This window comes from Miniopterus natalensis, chromosome 5 (assembly GCF_054644295.1).
Source record: "Miniopterus natalensis isolate mMinNat1 chromosome 5, mMinNat1.hap1, whole genome shotgun sequence".
Classification (NCBI taxonomy): Eukaryota; Metazoa; Chordata; class Mammalia; order Chiroptera; family Miniopteridae; genus Miniopterus; species Miniopterus natalensis.
In genome coordinates this window covers 79,027,624-79,042,280 of record NC_142085.1, presented here as the reverse complement: position 1 = coordinate 79,042,280, position 14,657 = coordinate 79,027,624, and the positions used below count along the sequence as shown (strand labels likewise).

Here is a 14,657-nt window from a genome sequence, read left to right as displayed (position 1 = left end):
GCCTGAAATACTGTGTCTTTCACTCAACGTTAATAGCATAACATTTTTTTTGTCACTCATACCAAAATGACTTACATCCAAAGGAAGGTGGTTCTGTTTCAAGGAGGCATTCAGAAGAATTATGTTCCTATTTCAAAGAATTCACTTCAGGACTCCCTTTTGGAGATGCTCTCTATGTTTGAAAATCTCAAGATTCATGAACATTTTTCCTTTAAAACTGGACTAAATTTTGGAAATAGTCAAAGGTCATTGGTGATCTGGCGTACAGAGCTGGCACTCAAAGGGGTAATTTTTTATTGAGAAGAAAATGTAAATGCTAATGAGTGATTTTCACAGCCATTTCTGATAAACAAGGACTCAATGTTCTCTGATACAATGAGCACACTTTGTGCCCTATGTCTTTGTTCATTCAGTTGCTATTCTCAGAATTATCTACTCTATTAAATTCTACCTGCTTCTTAGGATCCCTAACTATCTTTTCTCTAAACACTCCCCTGACATTTTCAAGCCAGAATTGACTTTCTTTCTTCCGTGTTCACACAACTTTTAGCTTTATTACATGGTACTTGTCACATCCCATTTTAGACACTAGTGTTTGGCTTCCCAGCTCAGCATCTGGATTTCAGACACTTTTGAAATAGACTGTTTGGTCCCACACTTTAGGGAAATCAGTTAAACTCACTAGGTTTTAGTTTATAGTCTACAGCATGGTTGCATTTTTCACCTAACAATTTCATAAAATATTTTTAATTGGTATCACCTATTTTCGGGGAGGGTACAGGAAATTAGGCATTCAAGTTGCTACTGGGTATGTAAATAGTACTGCCTTGTAAGAGAGAAACTTGGCAATAGATAGCAAACATCATTAAATGTTCATTTGGTCCAGTTAGTGAATTCTAAAAACATATCCTGGAAATCATCAGGATGCACTCTATGATTTTTTATGATGTTCATCAAGAAACATTTATCATGAGAACACTGGTAACAATGCAGCTATCGAACCACAGTGGATTGCTTAAATTATCCTGTAGCCATTCAATAGAAATTTATTTACACTATTAAAAATCTCATATAAGAAATGTTTAATAACATGGAAAAACTTTCATGATGTGTCAAGTTTAAAAGGAAGGCTATAAAATCCCAAAAGAAACCTAATTGCAAACAATACTTCCTTGCTTCCATATCACAGCCATTCAATACATGATCTTGAAGTTTAATTGTTCTTCTGTTGTTATTTTATTGAATTTATTGGGATGATACTGGTTAATAAAATTACATAGGTTTCGAGTGTACAATTCTATAATACATCATTTGTATATTGTGTTCACCACTCCAATTAGAGTTGAATTGTTTTTTAAAAATTTCTTAATAGAAAAGACCCAGTCTAGCAAATTAGTTAACTGACTTTTCAATTTATTTTTTAAGGAGCTATTATGCCCTTTTACATATAATGATAAAAATATACATTTGAGTATAGAGAATTAGGTCATTGAATACATAACTCAATACTTGTGGTATGGAGACTTAAACCAAACTAAATTATGACTCAAACCAGAACCAACAATATTAATTTGCATTAAGATGAATCAATCTATCTTTTTTATAAAACTGAAGAATGAACCCATTAAAGAAGCATCCAATATATAAGTTTAAACTATAAGAAAATCTTTGTTCTCTTCAAATTATGTAGCCAGAACTCAAATATCAAGGTAGTTTTGAAAATAACATGTTTCCATTATGTTTAAACTTCCAGGAGAAAACAAGTACTCTCCACCTCACAAAACTAGAAGCGATAAATATTCCTAAAACTGTCTGAAATTAAGTGTAAAGAGGCACTGGAGCCCGGCCAGGCCTGGCTCAGCAGTTGAGCATCGACCTAGGATCCAGGAGATCGAGGTTCAATTCCCGGTCAGGGCACATGCCCGGGTTGCGGGCTCGATCCCCAGCAGGGGGCGTGCAGGAGGCAGCCGATCAATGACTTTCATCATTGATGTTTCTCTCTCTCTCCCCCTCTCTTCCTCTCTCTGAAATCAATAAAGATATATTTTTTTTAAAAAACTTTAAAAAACAAAAAAAGAGGCAATGGATCTAGAATCAGAAAGCCTATGTTTAGTCCAAGCTGTGCCACATACTAGCTGAGCAATTAATGACATGTTCCCGCACCTACCAACTTACAAAACCCATCTCACCATTTGTCCAAGGGGAATAATGACAATTTCTTTGCTATCTATCTCTTAAAGATAAATAATAATATAATTATTCATTAATACTCTATGTATTAATGATGAAATATATGAGAAAACACTCCAAAAATTAAAGGAAATTGTATCAGTGGTAACAAGACTTTTTTCAGTCATGAAAGCTTGTGGTTATTTTATTGCTGTATTTGGCCGTTTTTCTTTCCATTTTCTTAAAGCAAAGTTAAATATTGTATTGTGAACCAGGTCAATGTCTTCTTTATTTGCTATTTTTCCAAAATTCTTGCTTAAGCTCTATCAAGTTATACTTTCATATCTGCTTCTTATTTATTAAGGAGGAAAAGGTCCCGCCTGCTTTTATAGGTGAACTTTGTTATGAATGAATCATCTAGAATTCCATAGGACTGAACGAACTAGAAGAAAAAATAAAAGAAACCCTTGAATGCACTTCATGTCCCTTCCAGTTTCAGTTATTTGTACTCATTTACCTTGTCCAGACATGAACAGACTTTGTAAAACTGAGGAAGATACCATAGCATGAAATTTTCTATATTCTTCTATCTCTATGGTACAAGTTCTACTAATTGCTTATTTTAGAGAGCTACAAATAAAGTGCCAAGTATTCTAAGAGAAGTTGACAATGTTCACAGTGACTGGTAAGAGGACGTGGATAATGTCTGAACGTTCAAAATCCAGCTGTACATTCAGCTTAGAAATTTCCCCTTGAAATTTAACAAACTTTACCCCTAGGTAAACATACGTCATTAACATGTTAGTCACAATTATCAAATTATAAAAATAAAGGACGTCTTTTATCCATGCCCATAATGCTATTCTAACACTAACCTAGACTTAAACGAATATTATCTTGACTGTTAAAGAACTATTTAAAGTGCAATCTTGTACAACAGTTTTAATTATTTTTTTAGCTAAGTGACAACACATTATATCACATCTAATTATACAGCTTTTAGCTTAAAGTCATTGATAGCATGAGTTTTCTGATTAACAAAATGTTCGTAAATAAGATAATTGCTTTTTTAAAAATAATTTTCAAATATATATTGTCTTGGGAAGCTATGGCAAAATAGAGATCAGGGGGTCATCTAAAATAGCACTGCATTTTTTGGAAGCCACAAGAAAATACAGTAGACTCTCCTTATCTGCAGGGGATAGATTCTAAGAGCCCCCAGTGGATTCATGAAACCACAGATAGTACCAAAACCTATATATTCTGTGTTTTTTTCTGTACATTCATACCTATGGTAAAGTTTAATTTATAAGTCAGGCACAGCAAGAGATTAATAACAATAACTAATAATAAAATAAAACAATTACAACAATATACTGTAACAAAAGTTATGGGGATGTGGTGTCTCTCTCAAAATATTATACCGTATGCACAGCATGGATATGCTGGACCAAGGGATAATTAACCTCCCAGGCAGGGCAGAGTTGGATGGTGCAAGAGTTCATCATGCTACTAAGAATGAAGCAAAATTTAAAACTTATAAATTGTTTACTTCTGGAGTTTTCCATTTAATATTTTCAGACCACGGTTGCCCGTGGATAACTGAGAAAAGCAAAAGCACAGATGAGGGGGATTCCCGTACCTGATAACAAATAGGGATGCAGGTGTTGTCTGTCTTGACTCACTTACTTTTATCTGTAATCTCAACCCACTGAGGGGGTGCAGAAATAGGGGAGTAAGGGATGGCACCTACCCAGGCACCCATACAGCTCTTACACAACAGGCCTAAGGCATCGACGAAGACACATGAGATGTAGCCAAATCCTTACACACTTGGCTTTTTTTTTTCTTTTAAATACCTCAAGTTGCACAAATGTTCTGAACTAACCAAAACAAGAATTTCTCATAAAACCAAGAAGAAGCAATGTTCATAAGATCAACTAGAGTTCTAAGTCCAGGCTACGGACCATGATTCTGACCATTTCTGTGGTTCAAACAATATGTGTGATTTGATTATGGAAAGATGTGGAGGGAGTCTGAGAGCTGACCTTAAAATATATACATCTCAACATTCAGATGATGACAAAGAAAAGCCCCAGTGCCCCAAAACATTTGAGGATTTAATTATTAAAGATAGGATAGTTTTCCATCTAAAAAAAAACGGGTGGGGGAACTTGGGGAAATAAAAAATACAATTTAACTATAGGGTGCAAATCATTCGAAAACACACCATTGCATTCTGTCTTGTTTAAAAACACCCTCAACCTTAACTGCCTCTAAATAAAGAGGCCCACATGTAGACGAAAAATGCCGTGTGCACTTACTTCGCCAGTGAGTCTGAAAATCTGTTCGGAGACTGGGCCATGGTGGTCGCACACTCAGCCTCACATAGCTCTCTACTTTCTCTCCGTGGGAACACCCACGCACGAACACAGCCACACGCCAGCACACGCCCACACGCCCACATTGCAGGCATGGCCGTCAGTCGGACTGGCTGGTGGCACCCCCTGGTCTACTTCCCTCTTTCAAAGAGCGCTCAGAGGCAGCTGCTCTGCACACGAGTTTTCAGGCATGACTCTGGGATCAGCACATTCACTGTGTGTGTGAATCAGAAGTCACCAAAATGGCATGTGTACACCACACAGAGAAAGAGACAACCAACGGGGGTGCAGGAAGAGGCCAGCAGAAAGTAAGAACAAAACTGTGCTCTACTAATATTGAATATGTGACTTTACCATGGCATATGTGTATAGTTTCTAAATGGACAGAAGAAAAGATGTTTAAAATATGTCTTACTGATAGGACTACATGATCAAAAGAGTTTGGAGATTATTAAAACCATGCAAACTAAAGCAATTTTCATATACATGCAGGCAAATAAAAGTTATATTACTTAAATATGCATAACCCATGAACACAGACCATAGTGAGGTGAAGGCCTGGGGTGGGGGAGGGCAGGAGCGGGGTGGGGGGGCTACTGGGGGGAAAAAGGGGGAACATCTGCAATACTTTAAACAATGTAAATTTTATAAAATAATAACATTACACTTGAAAAAAATAAAAGCAAGCAATAAAAATTCTTTTTAATGTTTAAATCACGAGAAATTCAATTTATAACACTAATTTTATATTTTTCTCAATTTTGTTTAAGGGTTCATATCTCAATCTACTCTACACAAAGCTGCTTTTACCATGTCCTCAGTAAATAAATATTTTATGAAAACTGGCACTACGAAAGAAATCTGGACTTACAAAATTCCTTTCAGATTCAACATAATTCAATCAGCTTTTAATCCAAAGCTTTAATGAAAAATATCCCAAAATAAACAGACAATAAAAACAAATTAAAACCAATTTTGATTTTTTTTAATCATTTACTGTGCTGTATTTGATGAAAAATTATTTTTAAAGTCAATATTTTAAAGGAGCTAAGCAATGAAAACCAAATCTGGAAAAATTAGCATCCAGCATAAGGTAATTTTAGGTCATCAGGGCGATTTCAATGCTGCTAATTATATCTCCAAGAAAGCAGCACTTATGCTTCCAAATTTTATGGGATGTATAATCAGGAGGAAATCTTTTTAAAAGCAAAAAATACAAGTGAATGTGTGAATAGGGTGAGAGGGGAAAAGCATATTTTAACTCTATGAGCTGTGAATTCCAAGGGCCTCTTTTCATTTCTCCCCTCTTCAAAACATACAATGGGGGGAAAAACAGAAAATGAGAGTATTCAACATGAATTTTCAATTGTGTAACACATAAACTATTTTCTGACACTCAAGACAAGTATGAAAATAAGTGAAAAAAGACAAGGTGCCACGAAGGAAAAAGCCTGATAAAAGACAGAATTTCCCAATAAATTTAAATTTTTAAAAAGACAGAATTTCCATATAATATGTAAAATGAGAGAGTCTAAAAAGAAAAAAGGGATAGATTAAAATGCCAATAAAAATTTAAAAGTCATGTCTCCCTTAGATTATGCAACATTTTTTCTCATTCATGTCAGTCTGTAATGTATTTATGACAGACTGCCTCTATGTTTTTATGAAGAAACACTGAAACTTAAAGCATTTCCTTTCTAAGAAACTGAATTTAGAGAATGTAGGAGGTATAGGTAGAGATAAAATCATTAGAGCATTTACAATTTAAGAACAGAATTTATAGTATCTTAAGGCAAATAAATGCTAAACTTATTTAAACCTTTAAGTACTACAATTAACTATTTGTAGTTGGTATAGATATCTGTGTCAGTATTTGAGATGGCAACTGTTAATATTTAATTCTGCAACTAAACTTTTATTTATATCATATGAGTTAACACAGTCAATAACTAAGATCAGTTTTCAAAATATAACCAAGCAAATAAGTTATGTACGTCATGAGCTGATTTATTTCATAGTAATTGTGCCACTTCCTATTCTGGATTTGCAGTTCTTTAGACAAATTCTCATATATCATTGCCTTATATCGACACCTGCTGGAAAGTACTGGAATTGTATATTTCCCATTTCATTATCTGGGCACTTGTTAATTTTACATCTGTGAAAAGAAATGTGGAAGATATCTTTTCAACTCAAATTTTAATTTTCTAAAAGAAAAAAGTACCATCTATTCTAAACATTTTAATTTTAATGGTTTCTTTAGGAAATTGTAAATCTCAAGAAGTCTGCCCAAAGAGTATTTCTAATGGGAATTAATTTTCCCAATGATTTCAGTAACTAAACTTCTGTTTATTTGGGGTATAATTATGAAACAAATTACACAACTTTGTCCAGTATTTGAACTTCTTCTGCTTCATACCTCAGACTTTGGTCACATGACTTGAGAAAAAAATACTTGATTTTGTGAAAGTATGCATACAAATGAATTGGAAAAATGACCCAGCTAATAAAAAAAAGGATGTTTTACACATTCACATTTGTAGTTAAAAAGATAAAATAACATTCATTAGCAAATGTGCTTTTCTTCTCTATTATCAAAACTACCTGTTTATATAATACGTAAATGTTTTGTCAGAATAAATTTATTCTCTAAAGTGGACCAAAACACAACACATTGAAATAATTAATTTACAAATTTTTACAACTAAATTATTAATTCATTAAGTTTTCATTAACTTCTTATGCAAACAAAACACATCTAAGTATTTCTGCAAATACGCCACTACCTTATTCTGTCGCCTAAAACTTTTCAAAGAAAATAAATTTTCAGACAGAAATACATTTAATTGACCAAACTGTAAGAAGTAAAAATATGATATGATAAAGTTAATAAAATACTGCCTTCCTCCCCCACCCCCTATCTGCTTCCATACAACACGCACTGTTTAGGTGCTTGGAAATGTCATATTTTGCATCATCATGAACATAATATTGTCCTAGAGACAGTTGTTCCAATTATAAATGAGTTTGGGAAGCTAAGGGGACAGTAAGCTACATTCTTGGAAATGGCACTAAAACATGACATGAAGGAAAAATATTGTACTGAGGTACCACATAAAATGCATTAACATTCCTGTTACAATTCCTCTTATACCACATCGCTCCAATTTTTAACAAAAGTAATGAGCTAGTGTAAACATAGTTCAAGTAAACAAAGCAATGACCAAAATATAACAGCTAACTTGAAATAATACAAGCGCTCCCTCAATTGTTTATGTTTAGGATGACGTAGTATCTGAAATGTGCACCTGTCAAACAAGTTGTCTCCTGCCAGTGCGCTTAATCCACCTGTCCAAATAAAATTAAGCTCTTTAAGGAGGAGAATAAGTCTAAGAGTTTTCAAGATGTGCTTTCATTTTTCAAACTGAAATAAAACAATTAGCTGCGAAGACATGGACAGGTTTTAAGTAACGTACTGAAAGATTATTTTAAACTCTTCTCTAATTTACTGGAATTTCCATAAGGCTAACGGGTCCCTCAGTCTTAAGACACTGCAAAGTGTCACAGAGGTAACAGGTCTTGATGAAGGTAGTTTTGCTGTATTCTCTTCAAACAGTTCACTAGCCCTTCTCAGAAGACAAGGTTTTCAGTTGCAAAATAAGATAAGCACAAAACAGAACTTGTTCCTGATTCTTAAACAAAATGTAATTAGCAAGTCACTTTACCGGCTTTAACGGTCACTACGAAAAGGAGTCCCTGCTGGGTAAGGACGCTGGAGGATTAGTTCTGAGCGCCTGGCGCTGCCAGACACCCAGAGACCCTTATTTTCAACCACCAGTCAGTTACCTTACAGAGCTTCTGATACCGAGGAGAAGAAACTGCCATCCTCTGCAAACGATGTAACAAAACCACAACTTTCTGCAGAGACGTTCTCACCACAGCCATCATTTTAAGTTTACCACACTTCTGGAGACACCTCAGAATTTGCATTATAAATGAAGAGCAATGATCGTTTCCTCCTGGTCACTGGACAATGATTTGCCAGTTCTCTGAGCATGCTCGTTTCCAGGAACGCATTTGAAAGATACAGGGGCTCGGGCTCTTGGCAAAAGGACGCTGCAATTCCTTCAACTTCTTCCCAATTTAAAAAACGTATGCAAACGCCCCCAGAAAGCCCCCCCGCCCCCCAGATGCTCAGAGCCAGCGCTCGCTCCGCCCGGCGGGGCCGGGGAACCAGGCAAGTTGAGCAGCCAAACGCGCCTGCTGCTGGAGAGGAGCGCGCTCCGGAGCCAAAACGGATATTAAGTGAAACATGAAAGCTGCAGATACAAAGCAGACATCCCCTGGGAACCGAGACTGAAGCATCACCACCTCGGTGCAGGCCTCCTGGCGGGTTTCTATTAAGAGATCAAGCAGCATTCACTCTCTGGCGGCAGAGAGGGATGCGATGCGTTCACCCCGACTAAACGCAGCTCTGGCCGGCTCTGAGCGATGCGTGAACAGACCCTGTTATAAATCGGGAGCCGGGCAGAAGGGTACCTGACCCTAATGATATCGGCCCATCCGTTAAGTGCTAATAAATCAGCTCCAGACGGGTCTCAGAACAAGATCATCTAAAACAAAACAAAACAAAACAGAAATACCTGCAGGGGGCATGTGGCTTTACTCAGACACCCTAAAAGCAGAGTGGAAGATGCTGCCTAGGAAGAAAGCCATTCAAAATCAAAACCTAACTTTAGGTCAGGACCCCTCTAATTAAACAAAGTTAATACAACAAAAAAGCCTGTAACTGACTACTGAGCATTCTAAATGACCACATTTCCCCTTAGACGGCATCTTCATGATCTCATTTTATCTGTCATAAAGCTGCTTTAATTTAATCAGGAAGAAATGTAAGACACGGTTATATGATGTAAAAACCAAGCACCGAATTTTTGAGTTTTATAGGCATGTGTACAGCTGGAGATGCATTTTCTCAAACTGCAGCTGGAAGATCACTGTATGTATCCAGTGGGAGAAAGTACTATTAGGAAGTCAGCAAAATAACCCAGAATGATTAAATAGCTGAGTCAAAGGGCACAGCCAAAAATAGAACCCAGACGTTCCTCATTATCAGTGTCCTGCTCAAACTAATAACGCAGGGAATGTCGCATGTTCACCTGTCTCCATTATTATCATGATTCTTTACAAGAAACACAGTATTTAAAGTGTGTGTTTCTCTTGTAATACTTCTTCTGCCTTTGCAGTCCTTGATTTTAGCCTGAGTTAAAGTCCTCTACTGGGTCTTACCGAGTTGTGTTTATCAAGCAGTGTTTTGGTGGGCTTTTGCTTGTGATTGGTTTTTCCCCTGTAGGTCTATACTGAGAACCTACACTGCCTCCTTCTGGATAGGCTAACAATGTCAAAATAGCTACGCAAAGGCAAATCGGAAGAGGTAGTTAAATTGATGATATAGTTAAAAATATTAAGTTATTAAGCAAATATATAGAAACAGAAAGTAGATTAGTGATTGCTCAGGGGTGGGGGATCAGGGAGTTGCAAATGGGAGGTTGATAGCTAAGGGGTGCAGAAGTGATGAAAATGTTCTAATTTGACTGTGATGATGGCTGCACCACTGTGAATATACTAAAAATAAATTGTACTTTTTAAATGGGTGAATTGTATGCCATATGAATTATATGTCAATAAAGCTGTTATCAAAAAAGATGTAATTCCTATCCCTAAACCATCAGGCACGTTTCCATGGTACAGGTATGTATGCCCTCCCCCCTTCTCAACACTATGCTGGGGATGGAGCTGGGTACAGGGGAAGATTTGAAACAATCTAAACAATCGAAGTATGAACTTATAGAATAAGAGGATGAAAATTAGACTGAAAGAGAGTACAGGAGATGAAAATTTAATAAGCCCAAACACATACTGTCAAGGAGCAAAAACAGCCACCTGGTATAACACCACCCCAGAAAAGCTCCAGGGCGGTGTGATTTTACCCAGGAGATAATCAGAGCATCTTAGACCATTGGTACTGCTAAAATGTAAAACTCACATTAAAAAAAATTATTAAAATGATAATGTGTTAGAATGTGGGTGTGAAAATCATGAATAAATGCATTTGAATTAAGAGATAAACTGGGAAGTCAATAATAGACTTTCATTCAAAAACAACAAAATGTTTCTGCATCTTAGGCCAAGCCAAAGTCTCTCATCTGAATATCGACCCATAGTGACAACTGCATTTCCTCCTGGATATCACTCATGTCAACATAGTCAGAATGAAATGTGCCAGCCCATCACCTTGCACTTCTGCCCTGACATTTCCTTTTCCTGTATTCCCAATTGCAGGCTCTAATGTCACCCACAATCCTCTTTGTCTCTACCTCCTCCCCTTCCCTCAGTGGACCCATACTATCAAGTCATTAGGTCTATGCACCCTGCTATTGCCTCATTCCTGATCACTGTCACCTCTGACCAGTTGGCTACAAGCATATCCTAACAGCCTGCTCTGGTCAGTCCTGCCCAGGTCAAACCCATTCCTCATATATACCATCAGCTAGATTCCTATAAAATACAAATCCATTGCATTGCTCTCATTCTTAATATCCTTTAATGACTTTTCCCCATTGCCACCAGGTCAAAATATAAAATAGCAAGGAGACTTCTCCATCAAAATAGATTTTAAAGCAAGTTCTAAGTGAGAAGGCCTGTGATTGGCAAGAGGAGGTCATTCTACACACACACAAAAAATGGAAGTTCAAGGACACTACCCCAGCTGTACTTGGGGATAGGAAAGGGAAGCAGATGTGCTTTATAAGAGTCCTCATAAATTTTTTAAAGGAAATATTTTGTATTACCACATTTTGTGTAGAAGGAAAACTTGAACCTCAGAATGAATGTCATATTATCAAGCTAGAGACATAAAAGTAATACCTTCAAGCCCAATGTTCTTAGTTGTAAACTGAGCCATAGAGCCTTTACAGCTTTTATATTAAGTATTTATAATAATTGGAGAAAAAAACAACTTCATATTAAGAGGAAATGTTCTTATAATGTAAGATTCAATAAGGCTAACTGTAATAGAGCTTAAAATGACAGAAAACAGAATAGCTATGAGGCTGGAAGTCTAAATAAACAATTATTACTTGCATAAAACAAAGTGTTTTCCCCCAATTATTAAGTAAATGTATTTTACAGATCTTATTTCCAGAAACCAATTCTTTACAGCAGAGGATGGATATCATAAAAGAAAAAGGTGACAACCTTACCTGTCAATGGTAATCAATTTTAATGGTAAATAAAGACTGGTTGCATTTTTCTGGGCACTTGCCTGCATCTGCTGTGTGAGTTCCTTGGCCAAGACAGTGTCCTGAAGAGCATTCTCGCGCTGAGAGGCATCCGCGAGCACATTCACTGTGGTTTCTGCTTCTTGTAGCCACTTCAGGAAGTTCTCCAGGTCCCTGCGAGAGGCCTGCACTGTCCTCAGCTCAGCCTCCAAGGCGCTCTGTCTGTCAGCAATGCTGCAAGTAACAAGACAGACACATTTCCATTACTTACAGTGTGACAGTCCTCATCGTACACACACTGAAGAAAAAATCAGCAGACGGCATCAAAGGACCTGTATTTATTTAAGCACTGAACTGGGAGATTTATTCATATGTGTGTCTTGAATAATCCTTAATGGAGGGCTATTGTGAACTGTGAGAAGAGGGAGAGTGACATATAACTATTAACAAAAACCACATCCATATCATAAAATAATTACGACTATATTTTATAACTCGTAACTGTATGTTATACCCCATATGTTTTATTTCAATACCTTGGTATGATGCCTGACACTCAAAAGGCAATACCAGTAAATATACACAGAACAAGTGACTAAATGAATTCTAGAAGAATAGCTGAAGAAACTTTTAAGGTAAAATAAAAATAATTTAAAGGGTTTACTTTATATATTTTAAATAATTTAGATCAATACAAACTGGTTTTTTAAGTTGATTTAATTATATTATTTTCAGAAGACATTGGGTAATCAAGCTTTTATAAACCATTCATTAAAACTACATTAAAATTAAAACACAGGACTATCCTGGAGATGCATGATTTAAGAGATACACACATCTGTAACCTCAACCTTTAAAACTTTATATACCTCCATAATAAGAAGACAAACAACTTAATTTTTTAAATGGGTACAGTTTTGCTCTCAGGTATTTAAACCCAAGAGAACTGAAAATATATGTCCACTCAAAAACTTGTAAGCAAATGTTTATAGCAGCATTATTTATAATAGCTGAATGGTAGAATTGACCCAAATATTCATCAATGGAAAGGGGAACTGATATAGAAAATGTAATATATTCATACAAGAAATATTATTCAGCCAAAAAAAGGAATGAAGTACCGATACATGCTACAATGTGGATGAACCTTGAAAACATTATGCCAAGTGAGAGAAGACATAAAAGGCCACATATTGTGCAATTTCATTTATATGAAATATCACAAAAAGAGGTGAATCCATAGAGAGGCTGATTAGCTGTTGACTAGGACTGGGGGATAGAGGCAATAGAGACTGACTGCTAATGAGTGGTGGGTTCCTTTTAGGGGTGATAAAATATACAAAAATTAAGAGTGTGATGATGTTTTTGCAACATGGTAAATATACTAAAAGCCACTCATTTGTACACTTAAATGGTGACTTTCATGATATGTAAACTACATCACAATTTTTAAAATTAGCACATGTGATATCTCATTTATAAATATTTTCTAATTGTCCATACACACATCCATCCATTCATCACCATCCATCCAATCCATCCATCTGTCTTCCTATTTGCATGTTAACTCAATATTAAAATGGTTATTTCTGGGTGCTTCAACTAAGGTGGTTTACTTTCTTATTTGTACTTTTCTGCATTCTTTGAATTTATAATGAACAGTTTATCATTTTTACATATCAATAAACACAATCTTTAAAAAAATGGGTAAAAGATTTAAACAGATACATCATCAGAGAAGATATATGGATGTCAAATAAACACATAAAAAGATGCTCAGCATCATTAATCATGAGAGAAACGTAAATTCAAACCACAATGCAATATCACTACATATTAGAATGGCTTTAAAAATCAAGTGCTTGTGAGAATGTAGAGTAACTGCAACGCTCACACATTGCAAGCAGGAGTGGAAAATGGTACTGCCATTTTGAATAACAGTTTGGCATTTTTAAAATAAAATTAACCATGCACTTAAGATATAATCCAACAATCATTTTATCAGAGAGAAATGGAAACATGTCCACACAAAACCCACATGCAAATATTTATAGCAGCTTTATTCACAATGGCCCCAAACTGATACTAACCCAAAAGTCATTAACTGGGAAAAGCTGAACTGTGGTACATGCATATAATGAAACACTGCTGAGCAATGGGAATAAACTACCGACAGATGAAACACACGATGCAAACCCCAATGCATTCTGCCACGTGAAAGAGGCCAGGCACAAGAGCTGCACACCTTGATTCCATTTATATGACATTCTGGAATATCAGTAACCTCGTCTCCGCGTTTACTTACTAAAAACCTCCCACAGTGCTTGGCTGCCTGCAGAATAAACTCACATTGCTTCTCCCGGGACTCAGCACCCTCCACAGTCTATCACTAATTTACTTTTCCAGCTTTATCCCTGAGTTCCCCCCAATACTCTTTGTTCAGGTCAAGGTGGTATGCTCCTTTTTCTCCAGAATATTCTTAACACCATGTTCACATAAAAAATTTATGTCCACATATAAATGTCATTCCGATCACCTCCACTTATCAAAATCCTACCAATCCTTTAAAGGTTAATGACCGTCTCCTCCAAAACATCCCAGGCCAATTAGGTTTCCTAGCTCGGAGTTCATAAAAGGTCAGCACTCCTCCTCGTACAGAAATTAATCACAGGTATCCTGGGAAAGCCCTTGGACTGTGACCTTATTTCACTCTTAACTTTAACTTTATTATAGAGACTTCTTGTCCGTCCACCTATTCTGTAAACTCACTATGGGCAGAAGCAGTCTTTTATGTCTCTGTTTCTCAGTCCTTATTACAGCGTTATAA

At 36.3% G+C, this 14,657-nt stretch overlaps 1 protein-coding gene across 1 annotated transcript in view; it reads right to left on the bottom strand.

The window, feature by feature from the left end:
- UTRN (utrophin) overlaps positions 1–14,657 on the bottom strand; it is a 399,896-nt gene that overhangs the window by 184,539 nt on the left and 200,700 nt on the right. Inside the window, exon 51 of the mRNA XM_087817673.1 lies at positions 11,875–12,064. Coding sequence (XP_087673799.1) covers positions 11,875–12,064 — 190 coding nt within the window. The remainder of the gene's footprint in view (positions 1–11,874; positions 12,065–14,657) is intronic.